This window comes from Gossypium hirsutum, chromosome D05 (assembly GCF_007990345.1).
Source record: "Gossypium hirsutum isolate 1008001.06 chromosome D05, Gossypium_hirsutum_v2.1, whole genome shotgun sequence".
Classification (NCBI taxonomy): domain Eukaryota; kingdom Viridiplantae; phylum Streptophyta; class Magnoliopsida; order Malvales; family Malvaceae; genus Gossypium; species Gossypium hirsutum.
Window position 1 is genome coordinate 60,237,327 of NC_053441.1, and position 23,155 is coordinate 60,260,481.

Sequence of the window (23,155 nt, forward strand, 5' to 3'; positions counted from 1 at the left end):
CTTTTTTTATACCTTGCCACCAATAAATTTCTTTAAATCATTGTACATTTTAGTACTACCCGGATGAATTGACAAACAACCAATATATGCCTCATGTAAAATTTTCTGAATCAACTCATCATTCTTCGGTACACATATCCTGCCTCAGAACATCAAACAATCATCTGAACCGATCTGAAAATCTGAATCATTACCTGATTCACAATGAGATCTTTTAGCTTGCAATTCCATGTCATTCTTCTGAACTTCACAAATCTACTGAAGGAATAATGGTCTAGCCTTCAACTCAGCCAAAATCGAACCATCATCAGAAAATGTCAAACTCGTACTCATAGCTCTCAAAGCATACAATGATTTTCTGGTCAAGGCATCTGCGACTACATTCGCTTTCCCTGGATGATAATCAATCACTAGCTCATAATCTTTTAATAATTCGAGCCACCTCCCTTGTCACAAATTTAAATCCTTTTGATTCATCAGATGCTTCAAACTTTTAGGATGGTAAAGATTCAGCATTTCTCACCATAAAAATAATGACGCCAAATCTTCAAAGCAAAGACGATGGCAACCAATTCCAAATCAAGCGTCGGATAGTTTTTCTCATGCGATTTTAGCTATCTCGAGCCACAAGCTACCACTTTGCCATCTTGCATCAGCACACACCTAAGACCATTCAATGACGTATCACTATATATCACAAAATCTTTCCCCGACTCACATTGTACCAAAATCGATGCTTCAGTCAATCATGCTTTCAGCTTCTCGAAACTTTGTTGACATTTATCTGTCCACTCAAAATTTACATTCTTTTGCAACAACTTAGTCATAGAAGTAGCAATCATCAAAAATCCTTAGACAAAACGTCGATAGTACCCAGCTACCACAATGCTGACACTCGGGTTTATTAGACCTCACATTAACCACACTTGCCATTGAAGTAGCTTGAGCTTTAGAACCCAAATATGATCTCCCACAGTCTCGGTGTGAATACCCAGCTGAAATAGTTAATCGAGGATTCATCTCTTTGGACTTCTTTGACTTAGATTGGAATGACTTACTCATTGGCCTTTTTCTTGCATCTCGAGCCTCAATCACAGCTTTTCTCTTTTCTTTGTTCAGTTCTTAGGCCTTGCAAGCCCGATCAACCAGTACCACAAATTCTTTCAGTTCTAAAATCCTAACTAACAGTTTGATGTCTTCATTTAACCCATCCTCAAATCTCTTACACATGATAGCCTCTATGGACACACACTCCTAAGCATATTTACTGAGTCTAACAAACTCTCTTTCATATTCTGCCACAGATATTCGGTCCTGCTTTAACTCGGGAAATTCTTTACGTTTCTAATCAATGAATCATTGCCTTATGTACTTCTTTCTGAATTGCTCCTAGAAAAAATCCCATATAACCCTTTCTTTCAGAACCACAAATGCTAGTTTCTTTCACCAATGATATGTTGAATCCCTTAGTAAAGATATAGCATATTTCAGGCATTCTTTAAGAGTATAAGATAGCTCATCAAATACCTGAATAGAATTCTCAAGCCAAAACTCTACTTTCTTGAGATCATCATCTATATTAGCCCTGAATTCTTTAGTCCCTTGCTTTTAAATTTTATCAACTAGAGGATTATTCAATCTTACCAAATCAAAACCTTGGGGAGCTACGGGGACCAGTTGGGGAATAGGAGGGGGTGAAGGAAGTTGAGAATTCGAATTCGCTTGAACAAATTCTGTATACCAATTATTCATCATATGGAAGAAGGCTTCTCAAGCCCCATCTCTCTGACTATGTGTTCTAGGTCTACTATCCACTAGTGCGGTCCCTTGCATAGGATCTAGCGCATTACTCTCTACATCATCATCTATAGCTCAGTCGGGATCCATTTACTATATAAAAACATAATATAAATTGTCAGGAGTCATCACACTATCACAGTATATTTATGGCATGTGTAGATTGACTTTCACACCCATTATGTTAGAAAACTTGAGGAATTACGGGGAGGGTGTTGAAATTGTGGAAAAGGAAGAACAGAGGTAACAATCAAATTTTTGATAAACTCCCTCTAATCCCTTAACTTTCTCCCATATCCGTAACTTCCCTCCTAAAAACTGTCCATCACACTCCCACGAACCCTCAAATTCCCCTCAAATCGTCCACCCTAATCTCCTCAACAACCGAATTCAAAATCCACTCCAACTCTACAAAATTTCAGTCAAACTACAACACCCACACGGCACAAGCAGTAAAAATAAATCCCATTTTTGGCAAGTACTTGAACTCTAGACCTCCTGCTCATTTGCCCTCCATTTAACCACCAGACCAGCAAGCCCATTCTGACATATTTTTACCAACTTTTAACTATAAGCCTATTGAACAAAAGCAATGATTTATTTAATTAAAACAAAGATGTAGCTCAAGACAAGACTTGAACCCAAAACTTCTCAAACATTCCCAGGACACATAACCATTCACACAGACAAATATTTGTGTCACAAAAACACAGAAATAAATATATAAGAGATTTTTGGGGTGCTACAGATGGGCTTTTTGAGGTTTTACTCAGAGTGTAGGGATGGGTGGGTTGATTTAATCCTTACAGTAAGTGTTGGGTTGGACTGAGATGGTGTGTTGGTTGGATGGGTGGGTTATTTTATAACTCATTTGCAGTCACTCATATGCATCTGATTGAGCTGTGATTGAATGTGATGGTACTACGCGACTGAAAAGCATTTGTGCCTATGTAAATTCTGTAAACTCTGACTGTATCTGATTGACTGAGTAGATACTTATGTCTGAATGAGAATTTTTTATTGTGTGACTGATTGTCTCATATAACTACAAGGCACTTATGGCTTTGTGTAATTATTGAACTCTTATTGTAACTGACTGGTTGAATAGAACTAGTGACTGATTGTGATTCGTATTACTCGATTGAGATTTCTATCTCAAGCTTACTATCTGTTTCTGTAAGTATGTTCTGCTTTGGAACTACTCTCTGGTTTTCTGCTCTAAAATAGTAGTTGATGGTTTCTAATCTCACATTGAGCTCGTGTAGATCACCCCCTCTTCTATTTCCCCTTTCAGGTACCTTTCAAAATTCTGTTGCTGGACCTAGTACGCGGAGGCCTCGGACAATCACGGTTGCAAAAGATTATTTTGGTTTTATTTTCTGATTTATATCTTGATTACACTGTTTTGGAATTGTAAAAGAGTTATAATATTGTGGTACAATTTTTGTTTTAGACTTTCACTCTTTTATTTGATTTCGACTACGTATTAAACTTATCTGTAATTTATATTAAAATATTTTATGCAATGGAATATTCGGTTAGATATGATAACTTGTTTGTAAAAAATTTTCATGATCACTTCGGTGATCAATGTAGCATCCTGAATTCGGTCTAAACTTTTAGGTCGCGTTGGGGGTGTTACAATAATAGATTATATTATTTATAAAATTATTAATTTAAAGACCAAAGTCGTTACATGATCCTATATCATATCCTTATGTTATATAAATAGACAAATATATTTAAAATAATACTTTTTATATGTTAATTGACAGTATTGGGATTTAACTGTCAGCCTTTTTCATTAGTGCTTGAATTCTTTAATATAAAATTAAGATGACCATAAAATATATTGTGATTGTTAGCAGTAATTAATGGTTATGGATGTTTATGCTTTCAATTTTCTCTTTTAACCTCCACTGTTTTCTTCTTTAGTTAAATCACACCACTATAGGGTGAAATTTGTTAGGCCCACAAAACCTTTAATTGATGACTTAGACTTGCTTTTTGTTTCAATTAATGTAATTTACCCACAATTCTCTTCTTAATTTCATATGAAGCAAAAAGAGATATGGGTCCTGAATTCTTCAATAATATGAATCAGAAAATGTCTTTTACTTTTTGACAATAATCACTAATTAAGGAGCAAATACTGGGCCTGTTTTGCTTTTGTTTTTATTTCCACTTCACCTTTAAAATGTATTCTTCACTTTTTCTTACTAATAAACTTTTTAAACACTACTTAGACTTACTTTTTGTGTTAATAATTTCAACAAATTTCCTCTTAGTTATTTATAAGGTGAGAGAGATTGATTGCTAAGCGTAACCTTAACAAATATAGTTAATTTATTAATTTATACATCAATGATCAAACTCATGAATCAGAAGAAGATTTTATCTTTTTCTAGATTTTCATCGAATTGGGTTTTTTTTATATTTTATTTTACGAATTTTGTTACGTAGTTTTAAGTTTAGTTTTAGTTTTTAATTTTAATCCTTCTTTGTTTTTATTTTCTTTTATTAAAGAAATAGAATTATCATCTGTTTATGTGGATTCGACCCTACTCATTGTTATAATGTAATGTCCCAAAAATTTGTGTTTTGAATTGTTAGAGTTAAATTAGTCCCTATATATTAGATCAAATAGAAAAATGATTCTTCTATTAAAAATTTCACCCATTTCTATTGCTAAAAATTGGTTCCTTTACATCAGCATGAGGTACACGCGGTACATCACATATTATTGTCTAGTTATTCTGTCAGTCACGCCAATTTTTAACAGTACAAATGGATGAAAATTTTAAGAGAGACTCTTTAATCTAATGTATAGGAACTATTTTTTTAGTAGAAAAGACAAAATACAATTTAATTTTTAGTACAAAACTCACCATTATACTTTCACCTATTTCAAGCATATAATATTAAATTAAGAATAGTAGTTATACTTATATTCAACCATCATCTTCAATCTAAAAAATCACAGGTAAACCCTAGTATGCTATCCCATAATAATTTATAAATATTTACACTTTTATATTTGGAAAGAGTTGTATTATTGGCATCAAACAATGTAGGGAAACTTGTGATGGAGACATTTGCATAAATTATAGATATATAAGAGGGAGGGAATGGTAAAAAGAGGATGATTGAAACTGTGCAGGTCAAAGTTTTGTATGTATATATAATTAATGAAGGGACCCCATTGAAGCATAGAGTGTAGCAAGGGTGACCCAGTTCATGTGAGTATTGTATGAGTTATTGGGAATTTATGGGAAATTTTGCTTGGCCTTAATACGGAAATTTATCTCTTATACAATTAATAGTAAGTTTCAAATGTGCTATTTAGTTTAAAAAGGTTATATTAGACTCCAAATTTTAGGAAATATATATGATTGTATCAAAATTTTTATATAATTAATTATTTACATGGATCAAAATTAATTTTGATTTATAACGCCAAAAAATTTGTATTTTGAATTGTTTGATACACCACTAAAAAATTAAATTAATTAAAAATTAAAATTTTTCAATGATTTAAATTTTTATATACCTCTGATAATTCAAAATAACAATAATCGATAGAATTTTTCTATAAAAAAGTGAAAAATGGTATTAAAGAACTAATTACCATTTAATGTTTCAATTAATTTTATTTTATTTATTTTAACATTATAGTATGTTTAAATTTTTATTTTTTTAGAATAAGATGAATTATTTAAAAATTAAAGCTAAATATATAAAATAATATTTTTCATAATTTAAAATCTATATTAATAAAAAATTTTAATTATATTTTTGTAATTAATTTTAAATAATATATTAAATTAATTTAATTGAAATGAATATCAATGAAAGAAATATAGGAAAAATAAATTGCATTAATATAGTTATACATGCATTTATCATTTTGCACACCATTGAACTTTTAATGGACACTTGCTTTTATTTTATTTATTTTGAACACAAGTTTTTTTTTTTGGTGAATTACAAGAGAAGGGTAAAGCTTAACAACAACATGATTAGCGTGACTCAAACCGAGATCATCTGGAGTGATGAATACCCTAACCGTTTGGCCAACACATGGATTCACAAGTTTCTTAATTCAGCATTAGGAAACTATTGGCTTTGAGTTATTTAATATTGTTCATACTATGTAATTGTTGAGTTGAATTACTTTAAATAGGAGTCATTCCTATTTTTGACACTCCAAAAAAATACATGTAAATGCGCAGTTAGGCTGTGTGTAGTAATGCTTTTAGAAACACTTTTGACATAAAAATCACTTTCGAATAAAAGGAATGCTGAATAAGCATTTTTTGAAAGAATTCTTTGCTTTTCAAAGACACTTTTCCCCAAATGGAAAAGCTAAAATTTTTAATTTTTCTCTTAAAAGCATTTTTGACACTTTTTAAAAGCAATGCTAAATTAGCCCTTAGTCTTCTATTACCATTTAAATGGCAGAATGACCAATTTTATCAATTTCCTTTTTGGGTGACCAAATAAATAAAAGAAAAATGTGACCAAAATAAGAATGACCCTTATTTAGGGCAAAGCACCAAATATGAATACAAGACAATAACCATTGCAACTATTCTTTTTCGTTGATGTTTTTTGTTTTAATTACAAATATTTAAGTTAGTTGAATATTGATATCACATTCAATTGCTTAAAATATTTTGGTTTGTCAATTAGAATAATTAAATCTATAATTGTTTAATTAATTATAATGCTTGCATTGAATAGCATTATTGGATATAAGTTACGTATGCAATTCATGTTACATGAACATATGATCTATTCCAAATGAGCCTCGCTTAATGCTACCAATAAACTAAATCTTAGACACGAACTGGTGGTTTATTGATAAGGGAAATAATTTCAATTAATTATAATGTTTGCATTGAATATAAGTTACGTATGCAATTCATGTTACATGAATATATGATCTATTCTAAATGAACTTCGCTTAATGCTGGTGGTTTATTGATAAGGGAAATAATTTCAATGAGTTTCGTCTTTATTATCAACAAAGTAAGAAGAAATTGATTGCTAAGCGAAACATAAATAATTATAACTAATCTATTAAAGAACTATAAAACTATCTTTACATCGATGATTAAACTCATGAATCAAACAAAAATTTTAGCTTTTGCTAGAATTTTATCGTATTAGTTTTTCTTATATTTTAGAAAGCCTTCCCTAAAATAAAGACCAAAGTCTTTCCTTTTTGCCATATCTTATTTTATAAATATAAAAAAAAGTGTGTATTTTTTCCATATGTTTAAAAATCATACTTTTTTTTATCTCATATATATATATATATATGAGTGATATCCAACTGAAGCATTTATTGAAAAAGTACAAAAAAACCACCTCACACCAACATTCTCAAACCCAAGGAACAAAACAAATAAAACGGTTAAATTAATTATATATGCGCTTTCTTTTATTTGGCCTTGTTTTTATTTAATTTGAGAAAATAGATTTTTAGGGAGGTAGTATGAAAACGTATCTAGTTAGACACATATTTCAACGATTATTTTTTTGAACGTTGGTAACGATAAAATGTTTTAAGGACCCCAACGATAATTTTTCTCTATAAATATTAGATTTTTTTTATTATTTTTACTCAAATCCAACTCTCTCAATTTTCTAAAGTTTTATTCCTGAATATTCTATGACTTTCCCTTTTATCTTCTTATGTTTGTCATATATACGTCTTAGAATGCTCGAAAAATAAAAAAAAAATGTTTTCTCACAATTGAAGGTACAAATCTGCGAAATTGACACAGCCTACCACATTTCTTTGTGGTAGGCCATTTGGGTCACATGGCTGTGTAGCTAGGCCATGTGGAAGGGGTCAGCCTGTGTGGCTCTTGTAACTTGTTATGATTTTTTTATTTTTGCTCATTCTTCACTCCTTTTGGTCCCAAATACTCTCTTAAGTATAAAAACATGAATTTAAAAGATTAAGAGCATAAAATTCATCATTAAAATCGAATAATCACCCAAAAATGCATTAAGAATGAGGTTAAAACATGTTACTTTTAGCACTTATCAAAGCACAACAAAATAATGTATATATACTATCAAATAAATTTTGATATTTGATATTTGATAAATTTTGTTTGTGCATTGGGGTGGGACTTGTGTATATCGGGGAAGTGTAAGCAAATATATCTTTGTCGTATCTAGTGGCACAATCACACATATCTTTGTAAAAGGCGATAAATCGCTTAATGAACTGGCAGCTAAGCTGCAAATATTCTGAAAAGTGTCATACCGACACTAAACGATGTGTAGGGCCGGATGAGTATTCAATACCCTATATGGTGTGTTGGATGGTTGGAGATGGTGTGTAGCGGATGGGGGTATGATTGTAAATCTACATCTATTGTGTTCTAATACGGTTTTTATTTTTGATATATGTCTGATTAATTTCTATTGACGATATGATATGTTACACACTGAGTTTCAAAACTCATTCTTTGTTTATTTGCTACTTTTAGGTAACCCTCAGACTTAAGATGGGTTGGGGCGATAAGAGTTCGGATAAAATATTTTACTTTTCTTATGGCTAATTAAATATTAGGATGGTTGTGTTTTGTTATTTTTGAATTGTTTTAGACATTTTGGGGGACCGTTCGATTTTGGACTTTTAAATTTCGTTTTTAACTGTTTATTGATTTTAAAGGGAAACTTCACGAACATCAAAACACGGCTTATGTTTTCCAAATCGAATTTAACTAAAAATTTCGCTACAACTAAATGTGTTTAATCGTGTTTTCCAAAATTGGACTTGACTGAGATTTTTCCCGCAGTGCAACCGTAGACATTTTCAAAGTATAATTGATCAATAGTTTCTTCGAATCTGTTAATGAAGATATGTTTTTTAGTAAACTGAATTTTTATGTAACTTCTAGACCGGAATTGGGTGTTACAAAATTACTTTTGAAAAAAAATAAATATACAAACCAAATATAACATAAACGTATTACAAAGAAAGCCAACACAAATCTGTTCTTAATATATAGAAATTAGAAATCATCAAAACGAATTTATTCAAAAGACAAACATGTATTAATTTATAAGTTTTTTATTAAGATTTTCTCACATGCATGAAAAACCACCTTCAGTCGCAGTTCTAATCACACCTGAAAAATAATAATATAGAACTTCGTTATTTAGTTAAGGATATATTTCTCAACATTGAAAGAACTTTGTTAAGGAGTGAAGAAAGTCAATTTATTACCTTGTTGAAGGACCTTTGATTCTCCTCACTAACCTTGCTTTCAGCAGAACAAATGTAACATAAACCCAATCCTTTGCATTATCCATGTAACGATAATACGAATGCCTCCATGAACGCTTGAAGAAAACAACACTGCAAAACCCCCAGAAACCCACAGCAAATCCAAGTCCAATGCCAGTGTAAAACCATTTCATGAACTCATCAGAATCTTCTTCACTTCCTACTGCAGGTTTGCCACGAGGTGGTTCCACCATTGAGCAATTTGGTGAAATAGGAGGACCACAAAGTCCTCTATTATGGGAAAATGACGAGGGATCAAAGCTTTGTAGTTGAGTGCTGGTTGGAATTTTTCCAGACAAGTCATTATAAGACAAGTTCAAGTTGCTTAGAAATGTTAATGCAGACAAGCTTGTCGGGATGTCTCCTGAAAACTTGTTTCTTGACAGGTCAAGCACCTCTAGTTGTCTTATATGCCCAATCTTTTGAAGAATTTTTCCGTTAAAATGGTTTCTTGACAAGTTCAATACAACCAGTTCTTGAAGACTAATTAATTCTTCAGGAATCTCTCCTGTTAATTTGTTACAAGAGAGATCAATGGCCAGTAGCAATCCAAGTTGTGGATAGCTTTGCTTTGTTCCCTTCCATGTAAGCAATGCCTCATCAACATATCTAACCTCAATGATCCATATAGGCTCACCATACACACCCTCCAGAGATAAAAATCTAGGTCCAGTATCTAAGATGTGATGCTCAATCCTTCGATCTAAACTCACTTTTTTTGCCATGGAAGTGAAATTATTGAGGCATGGTGGTATGGTACCAGAGATTTTATTTACCGAGAGGTCCAAGATTTGTAGATTTTTCAATCCACAAAGTTGATGGGGAATCCTTCCCCTGAACTGGTTCCCTTGAAGGCTAAGAAAAACCAACGATGAAAGCTTCTGACCGATCCACATAGGTATTTCTCCTGATAATTCATTATCACTCAAGTCGAGAAATTTTAACTTGGCACAATTCTGTAAAGATGAAGGTAACACTCCAGAGAATTTATTACCACGTAAACTTAGCATTTCAAGAGAAATCAGATATCCTAAGGAGCTTGGAAGTGAGCCTGAGAAACTATTATCACCCAAATTCAAAGCTGTTAAAGGACTGAAACTTCCAAAACAGTCTGGAACCACTCCAGAAAATTGATTATTTGAGAGATCAAGCAATGCCAAAGAGCCTTCATCATTAACATTGCAAATTGGAGAGACTGAACCATTAAACTTGTTTTTGGAAAGGTTAATGGTCCCGATAACAACAAATTCTAAAGAAAAACGTGGTAATGGTCCTGAGAAATTATTAGAGCTTAGATCTAGTTGGATTATGTGGATAGAGTTATTTGGAAAAGTACCACTGATCTGATTGAAAGACATGTTTATGTACGGTAATCCCTGAAATTTGTCCCAAAACCAGTAGGGAAGAGAATCCGAAATTCCTGAAGCAGAAATATCAAGGTATTCCAAAACCAGTAGGAAGTCCATTTGAGTCCGAAGCCAATCTGGGAAACCAGGCCCTAACTTGCAAGAGCAAAGCTTTATTTGACTTAATTGAAAAGGAGGAATCCATCCGGAGTTGAATTTCAAAGTCAAAGAAGTGTAGGATAAATCCAGCTCCTGTAAGTAGGTGAAATTTGAGAAATGAGCTTCGGAAATCACATCACCATCAAAAGAATTCCCTGCAAGCCGCAAGACAAGCAGGTTGGAAAGTTGTCCAATGCTTGTGCTTATGGATCCATTTAAAAGGTTGTACCCAAGATCTAGAACGCTAAAATCTGGTAGTTTTCCGATTTCATTCAGCCCAGAATCTCCCCTAACTTGATTCTCAGCTAGTACCAAAAGATTATCACTCAGATAAAGTTCTTGAATAGCCTTCATGTTCCCGAAAGCTTCTGGAATTGGACCTTTCAAGTGGTTACTTGAGAGGTCAAGTGAAACAAGGTTGCTGCTAACATTAAACAACCATGGATATATGGCAGAAGAAGGGAGATTATTATCAGAGAGATCGAGATAGGTGAGAGATGTAGAAGAGTTGGCAAGGGAAAGTGATGAAGAAGATATGCTTGGAAGATCGCAATGTCTTAGACTTAGTTTTTGGAGCAAAGGAAGGTGGCTAATGACTTGAGACCAATCATTGGCATTGCTCAGGTTAGTCAAACTGAGATCAACCTCTTTCAAACGAGAAAGATGGGAAAGCCACTCAAGTTTTCCGACACTGAACATTTTTTTGAAATTATGGCGAAACGTCACGTCTCCACCGTTACCACCCAATCTAAGAGTTTCCAACATTGAAAGGTTTCCAAGTAGAGAAGGAATTGGACCTCTAAAATTAGCATTAGAGAGATCCAGTAATTTCAATTTTTTCAAGGAACCAAAAAACTCTGGGATGAGACTTCCATTAAAATCATTACTGTTGAAATTTAAAGAAGTCAAATGATGTAGTTTAAGCAGTGAAGGGCTAATCGTACCTGCTACAACCCAAGATTTCAAGCTAAAATCGAGAATTTCGACGTATCCCGTAAGGCTGTTGCATTCGACGCCATGCCAAAAACAGCACTCCTCAGTATCCCATAAAAAAAGGGTATCGTCGCCTAACGAATCCATGACTTGAAGGCTGTGCTTAAATTCAAGTAGCGCTTTTTTCTCACTCTCTTTGCACAATACGCTTGCTTCGGCGCATTTCTCCTGAAGAAAAAGACAAGATATAGCAAAAAATAAAACAAGTTAATGAGAACTCTTACTTGACATCGTAATCATCAAATATGAAGCAACAAGAAATGAAATAGTGTTTGAATGGCACATGAGCATTCATACTATATGGATGTATTAAACCTTTAATGGATGACTTCAACATTGATTTAGAGTTTTGTGGTTTTCCTTTTTCTTGAAACGAGTAGTTGCTAATTGGTAAGAAAAATATAGTGTTTGAATGGAAGTCATTGTAACACCTTAATCTATAATATGACGTATTCATTAATTAATAACCATTCAATCATTCATAGCAGTTTCAAATTACACATGTTGACACCATTTCTTTTGATAAAACGGGGTCGACTTGGATTTTGAAAATGAAAACAAAAACGGGAGTCGCCACCAATCTTTTTGATGAGGTGTGATCGGGTCACCTCGAAAAGTGGTTGTTTTTAATAAATGATTTGATTTTATTAAAACGACGATTTTGATCCACGAAATTTAGAAAAATGGGTTCGAGAGTCGGTTACGTACGAGGAACGATTAGCACCCTCGTAACGCCCAAAATTGACACCTATTGATTAATTAATATCTTAGTATCGAAAATTGAAAACTTTGAAGAATTTTAAAAATACGATCCTTGTATTGAAACGTTGAAAATTTTCGAAAAAAAATGCATATTTCGCGTTAATCGAGAAAGAGAATCATATCCAGTAAGTTAGGACACAACGTCTCGAATTCCCAATTCGCGAATGAATGCTAAAAAAATTGCTTGTTTAAAAGATATTTAGCTATCTCAGATTTTAAAGAAATGGTTCATGCCCAGTAAGTTAAGACTTGATTTTTTCTTAATTTCCAAGACCGTTTGAAACTTAAGTTTGAAGAGATTCGTGTATTTAGATTTATTGCAAAAATCAAAACCAGTAAATTAGGGTACGACTTTCTCAAATCTAAATACGAAATTTTATTTATTCAAAAGTCATAATTTACATTGAATGAAAAATAATTTAACGCGTATTAGTAGAAATCAAAACACGGTGTTAATGCTCGTAACAAAACAATAATGAATTCGATAATGTAAGTATGAATAATGCGAGTAATAACAAAATAATAAGTAAACAAAATAAAAGGGACAAAGCGATTACATATAAAATAACAAGTAAATAAATAATTAGAACTAAAATACATTTTAGTAATAGTGCATATGAATGAATAAATAATTACACTACACCAAAATAGGCTTTTAGCGGCGCTTTTTAGCGCCATTAAAACAATTTGCGGCGTTTTTCGAAGCGCCGCAAAAAAATGCCGCTAATACTAACTTTAGCGGTGTTTTCAGCAATAAACGCCGCTAAAGACCATGAGTTTTAGCGGCGCTTTCCTACAAACGCCGCTAAAGACCACGACTTTTAGCGGCACTTTTACTACAAACGCCACTATAGACCATGACCTTTAGCGGCGTTTTGTTGGAAAACGCCGCTAAAGACCATGACTTTTAGCGGCGCTTTTCCCACAAACGCCGCTATAGCTGAAAACCTTTAGCGGCGTTTTTACCACAAACGCCACTATAGAACAAACCTTTAGCGACGCTTCTTGCAAAAACGCCACTAAAAACATAACATTTAAAAAAATTTATTTTAATCAAATAATATTTATTTTTATAATAAATATTATATTATGTTTTATTTTTTTAATTTAAACTTTAAATATACTTTTAAGGATAAATAAAAAATATTATTTAAATTAATATACTTTTAATCAAATCAATTTTATAGTGAATCAATATTTTTCACCACGTTTATCCTTTTCTGAAGCATTAAATTTCAAGATAGCATCACTCAATCTCGGGCATATTAAATGTTAAATTGGTTTGCTACCATCAAATCTTATCTATAAGATAAAAGTAGCTTCTAGAAAATAATCCAAGTGAGAAACTATGGAAGTAATACTGCAGAAATCAATAACAAGGGTTTTAACAAACATGGTCATATATCCAGCTCGCAATTGAATAACATATATCATACATCCAATATTTTCAAGAAGTAAGCAAATCAATGACGAAACAAGGATAGCAGTAAAATATGTAATGCCCACCGGTGACCAAAAGGAGCCCAGACGTAAGTTGCTTCAAGAAAACAACTCTCTTCCCTATAAACCTTCCAGCCAACAAAATTAACATGGTCCCTGGTGTAATGCTTGCTGTAACTTTGCTACGGTAATCTCGAGAACAGCTATGCTATCTAAAAGCTCCTGGGCCTGAAATCCAAGTTTCAGAAATTGAGAAAAGAAAATAAAAAAAGAACAAAAATCCCATAGAAGGAGACTGACCTTATCTGGAAGCTTGCCTGGAGAACTAGAAGAAGGTGAACCATAATGTTGAACAGCACTTGCTAGAGCTAAGTGCAAATTGGTCTCTTTCTGCAACTGCTGCTGCAACTTTTTAACCTGTATCACCCAAATGGTAGCATATTGCATGAGAATGAGATATAAATCCTGCACAAAGCTGGCTGTTACCGGTAAGAAAAAAAAGAAAATCAAAACATGTATATCATGATAACGGCATGTCATTCATTAGCAAAACCGTTAATTCTCAACGAGTAAACAATTGTTTCATGTTTTCATATGTCTCCCCTTAAAAGTCTATTGTTATGCCGATGCTTCTTTGCTGGTATAACAACATGATTTCAAAATCTAAAACTCTTTTCATGGGACTTACCATCCTGGTATAACAACATGATTTCAGAATCTAAAACTCTTTTCAACAAACCTAAACAAATATATCATAAATTCATAATAAAAACCCTTGCTCTCTTATTAAAATTAACAATTTCCCCTCATAATAATTTGGATTCTGGAAATTTTAAGGAACATAATAAAATTAGCTATTGCAAATTACCTCCAATTCAGAATAAGAATTACAAGAATCATCCCCAGCTGAAAATGACTTGCTCCAAACCTTACCACTCTTCCATTGTAAATACCTATTAATAGAACTTCTTCCCCTGCAAAACCATCAACCATACTGCATTCACCATTACAAAACCAGAAAAAAAAAGCAGAAAATGAAAAAGGACAAAAAAAAGACCCACCAACTGATTGGTAGAATAAAACCCCCATTATAACCATCTCAAAAATGAAAAGCTATTAAACTAAAATATGAGCAAGAATTTGATAGTAAAAACAATTGCACATAAAAAATCATGTAAAACAAACCCTATTGGTGAGAATTCCTTTGATAATCCTACAAAGCACTTCCATTGCATATTTGTTCAACACAAACTCAAATGTTGAATATCCTACCATGGTACGATGTAGATTTGCACAAACAGAAGCATAACACATTCATATCAAAACACCAATTTCAATAGGCTATGCCTAATTTCCAATTTTTCATATTTGGAATGCAAAGGCATATATATAATTTCAACTTAAATATAGGTATAACAGGGAGTAAATCTATCTAATTCACTAACAGTATAAGCTATTAAAAAATAAAGCAAGTAATACATAATTCCACAAATTTTCAAGTAAACTCAACAGAATAAATTGAAACAAATGTATATATATTTTAAAAGTAGGCGTTTACAACGAACTCGACTTCAACAGTGAGGAAAGATTTCATAAAAAACTTCATAGAACTTTCTCTAAAAATTTACTTGCCAATGTTCTCAACCTTTTTTCAGGAATTTGGAGCATGCAGAAACCATATAATTAGCTATCCCATTTTACAGTGAAAGCTAGGAACACACAAGAAAAAGATGAAAAAGGATAAATCTAATACCCGTAAAGCATCAGTAACTTGGCGTCCTTGTAGCCCATCTTTTTGCAGAGACCATCTATTCTCAGCATTTTTCTTCTTTGAAAAACCCGTAAAATATGGGTTTTGGTGTTAAATAATGCGACTTCCATCAACATCAAGGTCAAAACCATAGCTTATTCTTCCATGTTAAGAAAAGTATGCTAAAAAATGAGGGTTAGAAAATAAAATAATGCCTGGTTTGAAATATACTTTATAAACTAGCATATGGAAAGCAACTGATGAACTGAATTTCATCACAGTTTCAGATGAGATGGAAAATTTAAGAAATAAGATATCAACAACAGTAAATCAGTGCCATATAACTTGATAGTTGATATACAACTACATAAATCAAATAAGCAATGAAATTTAAGGCTTCACTAAGTTCAACAGTCACTATAATAAGCGCTTTCAGTTTATACATCATCAATACAATTGACAACCACATTTCTAATTAAAAGGTGAATCAATCTTAACAGTTACCTGGCGTGAATAATGCTCAGCATCCCTCTTCATGGCAGCCATTTCAACCCTCATTTTCTGCACTTTAGCCTGCAGCCAGACAAATAGATCAGAGAAAATAAATCCACAAATCAGCCAGCAAAAGAAAACAAAATAATCTTGATATAAATGTACAATGATAATACTTGCCTCTAATGAAGAGAGCTTGCTCTCAGCATCTCTTTGACCTTGGCGTGCACGCTCCACTTCCTCCTGCCATGCCTGCATCTAACATCACCATCTTTAAGCCATTGCCTCTTACATTAATTACAGTTGGTGGAACAACTAATGGCCACAGATTATGCCTATAACTAGATATTAATTACATTTTGAACTGTTGACTTCAGAATGTTCTTAATGATATAGAAACCCACATTCCAGTAGATTACTTGAGGTACTGAAAACAAATAGGTAAGATGCATTTTATTTTCTAGACTGGCTAGATGGAAATAAACCAAAAAATATAATTTGCAAGACAGAGTTCAGAAAGTTACATCCTCATCATATTTACCTGAAGCATTTGATTTGCTTCTTCTGGGGACTTCTTTTGTCCACGACGAAAACGAGCTTCCATGTCTTGCAATTCTTGATTTAAAGATGTGTATTCAACCTGATATATCAGGTTAATTTTAAGAGCTTTTTCACTTCATATTTAGCCCAGCCAGAAGGACAAGCTTTCATTAAAAAAGCACTGTTATCATTTTGTTTTACCTCAAGAAGTGCCACCTTCTGTAAGTTTAGCATTCCATTGTGAATGTTAAAAAATTTCCAAACTCACCGTCAATCACAAAGCACGAGACTGCCGCCATCGAAGCATATAAAACAAACATCTTCTTCATCATCCTCATCCTTCCTTTGAGGCGGTGGCAGCGGCGCCGATGACGACGTGGTTCTCACTTGATTCCTCGACGGTCTTCCCCATCTCCGCTTTCCAGCACTCATCCCAACAACTGTCACTCCATTCTCCTCCTCCGCCGTAGCACCAGCAACTCCACACCTTGTAAAGAATCACCACTCAAACCCCTACAACTATTATCAACAAAAATAATTAAAGAAATATATACTGAAAGCAATAGAAATAAATAAGAACACCTCTTGAACAGGAGGAAGTGCGGCTCTTCTTAGTTTTTCTCTTGACATTTTCCCTTGAAATCCTGTTTCATTTCTAGTTCTTCAATGGAAAGAAAGTACTGATTTTCTTCTTCTTATTCATGAAGATCTGATTGAAAGGGAAAATGGGAAATTTGGGGGCAAATTTTGAGATTGAAAGAGAAAAAGAATTAAGTACAAACTTTTATTTGGGGGCATTTAGGGCGCTCGATAGATATGAGAAAAAGAGGGAGTAATGAGCGGGTAGTCAAAAATTATTTTTTGGGAGTGGGTGGGGTTTTAATTTTTTTGACCGCGTTTTTCAGAAAAATGCGCTATTGCTTATTATTTGCTATGCTGAAAATTATTTTATTTTGTATAAAACGACGTCGTTTTGCTCTGCTGAAAATTTTAATATATTTTTAAATCCATATGCCAATACATATAAAGTCTATCTATTATATATTTCTTAAATAATTTAAACTATACTCATAATTTTAATATATTTAATTTATTATTATCTCTTTTATAATTATATAATAACATATTTAAAATATAAATTAAAAAAATAATTAATCTAAACCCAACACCCTAACCTGACCCCTAAATCTCTAAACCTTAAATTTCTAACTCTTAAACCCCTAACCCCTAAACCTTAAATTGGGCATTGGCAAAATTTAATAAGTATTACGGCGTTTTCTTACAAAACGACACTAAAATATTTTAATCCAGGACATAAAAGGCGCCGCATTGATAAAATGCTCTTTATACTTGCGGCGCTTTCAGTAAAACGCCACAAAAATATTTCATTCTTTACGAAAACAACATCGTTTTGACATATTTAAAATCATATGGAAAAACGCCGGTATAAAATTTTTATTCCTCAAATTAAACGACGCCGTATAGAAAATTTAGAACATAAATTTGTGGCGATTTTTGGCTTAAACGCCAATATAAAATTCAATTATTCTAATGAAACGGCACCGTTTTTAAAAATTCGAATATATATTAGCAGCGTTTTTTGCTATAAACGCCGCCAAATCTCAAATTTTTATATTCAATTAGTATGAAAACTTATATAAAAATTAATAATGTTTACAATTTTTTATATCTTTTACACTTATATAAAAACTTATTTAATAAATAAATTAAAAAATACTAATTACCCTAAACCTTAAACCCTAACTCGACCCCAAATCTCTAAACCCTAAATCTCTAATTCTAAACCTCTAATCCCAAACTCATAACCCTAATTACCCCAATTAACCACTAACCACTAACTACTAATCCTTATTATTTAATATATATAATTTAAAAAACAGAAATTAAATCAAATACTATACTCTAACCCGACCATTAACCCTTAAATCCTAAACCCTGAACCCTTAACCTTGAACCTTAAAACCCTAAACCCATAACGCATAACCCCCAACCCCTAACCTCTAACCCATAACCCCTAAACCTTATTTAATTTATAAATTAACACATTAATTAATCTAGACCCTAAACCCTATTCATTATTTCTAGTGGGTATTAGACCAAGTAACAACCTCATTTGTCCCTTTTCATTCATTTTCAGTTCTTACTCTTGATTAGGTACTATTAGGTCATTGTTGTGTTCATGTTTGATTAACTAAATATAAAATTATTTTTGGTAATAAAATTATCAATATATAATATTATTTATCACGATATTTGGTGTTTTATATTACCTTATTTGAATTATTTAATCAAACTATCAAAATTTATTATTCTTAAAAAAATTATTCTATTTTTTATTCTTTACAACACAATAATTTAAGTTTTATGATATTTTATTTTACTCATAATTTAATATATTTTCTAGTAAAGTAGTTTAAATAAACTGTGATTGAAAAATAATAATAAATAGTTAGGAGTTAGGACTTCTCTTTAATAAAAACATTTTGTATTAAACAATATAATTTGTTATCATTTAAATGTAAATTTGTTATCATATATAATAAATACAACGAAATATCAATTTTTTCAACTTATAATAAAAAATTTATAATTGAAACATTACTTGAGAATATATCAAACAATGAGATAATTGAAATGGTTTTAGATTTTTTTATTATTAGCGGCGCTTTTCAAAAACGCCGCTAAAGACTGGAACATTAGCGGTGCTTCCTCAAAAACACCGCTAAAGACCGGAGCATTAGCGGCGCTTTTTCAAAAATGCCGCTAAAGGCCAGAGCATTAGCGGCGCTTCGTCAAAAACGCCGCTAAAGGCCCGAGAATTAGCGGCGCTTCTTCAGAAACGCCGCTAAAGTCCCGAGCATTAGAGGCACTTAGTCAAAAACGCCGCTAAATGCCCGAGCATTAGCGGCGCTTCCTCAAAAACGCCGCTAAAGGCCCCAGCATTAGCGGCACTTTTTCTAAAACGCCGCTAAAGGCCCCAAAAACTTAGAAAACAGTGTCGTTGGGCTTAGGCTTTTTGTGGCGCTTTTCGAAAAACGCCGCTAATGCTTATTTTTAGTGGCATTTTTTATCCAAACGCCGCTAAAAACGCCGCTAAAAACCTGTTTTGGTGTAGTGTTATAAGCACCCAGTAACAATCATAACAATGAATAAAATAAATAAACTATGTAATATATATATATATGAAAATATATGTATGTATATACAGTCTTGAGTTATAAAATGAATTAAAAATATATGTATAGATATAATTTTAAAATATAAAAATCTATGAAGGTATATGTATAAAGCTTTTAAGTTATGAAATATAAAAAATATGCATATATATATTTAGTTTTAAATAAATAAATAAATAAAAATGTACGTATGCATGTAGATAATTTTAAGCTATAAGATATAAAAATTATGTATATGTATGAATTATAAAATATATATGTACACATCAAATTCGAATAATTACAAGAGGAGTAGATTATGTCTATTTATAGGCTTGTAAAATCATGTTCTAATAGGAGTGTAGTAAGATTGAAACACATTTTTCTAATTAATATCAAATAGATGGAGTTTAATAAGGATTAAAAAATTTTATTTTAAAATAAAATAAAATAAAAAAGTGTAGTTCTATAGGGATTTTAATTTTATTTTATTTTATCACAATATTTTATTTAAATAAGGATTCGGATCACTTAATTCTAACAGACACCCCCAAAAAAATACATGTAAATGCACAATTAGAATTCTATTACCATTTTAATGGTAGAGTGACAAATTTGATAGATTTCTTTTTTGGGTGATAAAATTAATAAAAGAAAATGATGACAAAAATAGGAATGATAAATTGATGGGATTAATCTTATAAGCACCAATTAGCAATTATGGATGTTTATGCTTTCAATTTTCTTCTTTAGTTGATGACTTTACGATCCAATGTGAATAATGTCTCAATAACGTGTGATAGGGTGAAATTTGATAGGCCCACTATACCTGACTTAGACTTTCTTCTTCAATCTCCTAACTCACCACCAAAAACACATTGCAACTATTCTTTCTTTTTTCTTTTTTTGAGCTCAGCAAATAAAAATTTATTAATAAAGGGCAAAGCACCAAACGAATTCAATTGTTAAAATATTTTGTCTTGCGAATTAAAATAGAAAAACTTGTAATTATTTAATTGATTCTAAATGAATTCCACTTGTGTTGATTGCTTAGAATTAGGTAAAACTATTGGTCAGCTAAATCCTAGGCTAGAACTTATAGGATTGTTTATTGATAACGGAAATAATTTCAACGAGTAAGGAAAGATTAGTTGTTAGGCGTGATATCGGCAACTAAATTTAATTTATTAAAAAACACTAAATCTATCTTTGCATTGATAATCAAACTCATGAATCAAATGAAGATTTTTCCTTTTGTTAGATTTTCAACATATTGGTTTTTCTTATATTTTATTTTGTGATTACATAGTTTTAATTTTAAATTTAAACCCTTTGTTTTTATTTTCTTTTACTAAATAAATGGAATTATCACTTGATCCTATGGATTCAACTCTACTCATTGTTATATACAAAATTTATATTTTTTGAGTAGAAATTTGTTTTTGTAGGTCTCAAAAATCTTACATTTAGTGGTGTTTTTTAATTTTTAGGATTTTACAATTTAGTAATGGAATTAAGTTATTTTCATGCATTTTAAGTGTTTTTAAGGTTTAATATTAATTTTTATGTTTTGTGTTTGGTTGTAAGAGAAACTCTCACTTCAAGGCAGATGGTAGAAAATAGCCTTTAACGTCATGACACGGCAAAGGCCAAGTCGTGATTTGGATCAGCTAAAATCAAGACATCATGAATGGTGTTGATCAATGCCCGACATCGTGATGAGATTGTGGCTAAGTCATGATATGGCTGACCTCACAAATGGATTAGCTAACGTTGCGACGTCATGTATGCTAAAGGAAAAATAAGAGCATTTTTAGGCCATACGTCATGACATGAATCAGTTGATGTCGTGTGTTGTGGCATTTTTTTGCAATGCAAGAAAATTTCGTGTTAAATGACTAAAAACTATAGAATTTATAAATTATTAATCACAGGAAATTTAAAAAAAAAAAGTCTTTGTCGGGTTAAAGAATTTAGTGTCATAAAAAATAAAAATAAATAAATAATTTCCCCAAAAATGAAAAAAAAACTAAAAATTACTATCTTTTTATTATTTAATCAAATAAATCAAGTGTTTGGTTAAAAAATAAAATTAACTAAATTAATTAACTAACAAACACGATAAAGAACAAAGTAAGAAAATAAACGATTAACAATCAAGAAGTCAAATAATACCTAAAAAAAATTCACCTAGATTTTATCTGTCACTATCAATCTAAATTATACAATTTCTTTACTTAGTAACTTGATCCATAGAAATCTATGAGTTATGCTAATATCTTTTTCGAGAGTAAGGGCAACTTACTCTAGGTTGATTAATTGAAATTTCTTTCTAATTAAAACTCCTATTATCAAATTAACTCATGCTATGGATTCTTATTTTATATTTGACTCTGATTTGATAGATTTATGCCGTCTTATTTTTTGGATTGCATGCAACTTCACTCAATTATGCAAGACATACTATTAAACAAGGTCTATTCCTCCTCTGATTTAAGCACATCACATATGGATCAATAATCTAAAAGTATCAAACCAAGAATTATGCACACATAATTGAGACAAGATCTAAATATTTGTTGCATAAAATAAAAATTAAAAGACAGAATCTATCATAGGGTTCATCTCCCCTAGGTATTTAGAAAATTAGTTCATAATTGAAAATAAAAACATCCAAGATATAATATAACTGAAAGAAATAAAGAAGCTCATGATAATCTCCTAAGAAATCAACTAGGAATCTTCAATCTTGATGGATATCTGCTTTAGAATCGGCTTGAATGGTGCTTTTTGAATTGTTTTCCTGAATATTCTATGACTTTCCCTTTTATCTTCTTATGTTTGTCATATATACGTCTTACAATGCTCGAAAAATAAAAAAAATGTTTTCTCACAATTGAAGGTACAAATCTGCGAATTGACACAGCCTACCACATTTCTTTATGGTAGGCCTTCTGGGTCACATGGTTGTGTAGCTAGGCCATGTGGAAGGGTTCAGCTTGTGTGGCTCTTGTAATTTGTTCCGATTTTTTTTATTTTCGCTCGTTTTTCACTTCTTTTGGTCTCAAATGCTCTCCTAAGTATAAAAACATGAATTTAAAAGATTAAGAGCATAAAATTCATCACTAAAATCGAATAATCACCCAAAAATGTACTAAGAATGAGGTTAAAATATTTTACTTTTAGCACTTATCAAAGCACAACAAAATAATGCATATATACTGTCAAATAAATTTTGATATCTGATATATGATAAATTTTGTTTGTGCATTGGGGTGGGACTTGTGTATATCGGGGAAGTGTGAGCAAATATATCTTTGTCATATCTAGTGGCACAATCACACATATCTTTGTAAAAGGCAATAAATCGCTTAATGAATTGGCAGCC

The 23,155-nt window shown here is 31.8% G+C and overlaps 2 protein-coding genes across 9 annotated transcripts; both read right to left on the minus strand.

The window, feature by feature from the left end:
• Positions 1-8,941: 8,941 nt before the first annotated feature.
• Positions 8,942-11,902, minus strand: LOC107897514 (receptor-like protein EIX2). The gene is made up of 3 exons (XM_041092794.1): positions 11,891-11,902; positions 9,050-11,775; positions 8,942-8,951 (listed from the first exon to the last, which is right to left on the minus strand). Exons 1-3 carry the CDS (start codon positions 11,900-11,902, stop codon positions 8,942-8,944), a joined length of 2,748 nt encoding a protein of 915 aa, XP_040948728.1.
• Positions 11,903-13,708: 1,806 nt separating this feature from the next.
• Positions 13,709-17,447, minus strand: LOC107903660 (uncharacterized). 8 transcript variants are annotated; one of them, XM_016830016.2, is made up of 9 exons: positions 17,174-17,444; positions 16,860-17,078; positions 16,593-16,691; positions 16,232-16,309; positions 16,064-16,132; positions 15,563-15,648; positions 14,678-14,783; positions 14,110-14,226; positions 13,709-14,037 (listed from the first exon to the last, which is right to left on the minus strand). In XM_016830016.2, the coding sequence occupies exons 3-9, from the start codon at positions 16,653-16,655 to the stop codon at positions 13,954-13,956; spliced, it is 603 nt and encodes a 200-aa protein (XP_016685505.1). In that variant the 5' UTR covers positions 16,656-16,691; positions 16,860-17,078; positions 17,174-17,444; the 3' UTR covers positions 13,709-13,953. The 8 variants fall into 8 exon arrangements, with proteins under 8 accessions (XP_016685505.1, XP_016685441.1, XP_040948297.1 ...); XM_016829952.2 differs by having other exon boundaries at positions 16,860-17,104; XM_041092363.1 differs by having other exon boundaries at positions 16,232-16,303; positions 16,860-17,110.
• Positions 17,448-23,155: the final 5,708 nt, after the last annotated feature.

Bases quoted from the DNA above. Each gene is read 5' to 3' on its own strand.
- LOC107903660 (XM_041092362.1), bottom strand. From the start codon at position 16,503: ATGCATCTTACCTATTTGTTTTCAGTACCTCAAGTAATCTACTGGAAT. The intron at 16,133-16,231 runs GCAAGTATTATC...GTCTGGCTGCAG, and splicing joins GCAAGCTCTCTTCATTAGAG to GCTAAAGTGCAGAAAATGAG. The intron at 14,784-15,562 runs GTATTAGATTTA...ATGGTTTTGCAG, and splicing joins AAGTTACTGATGCTTTACGG to GGGAAGAAGTTCTATTAATA.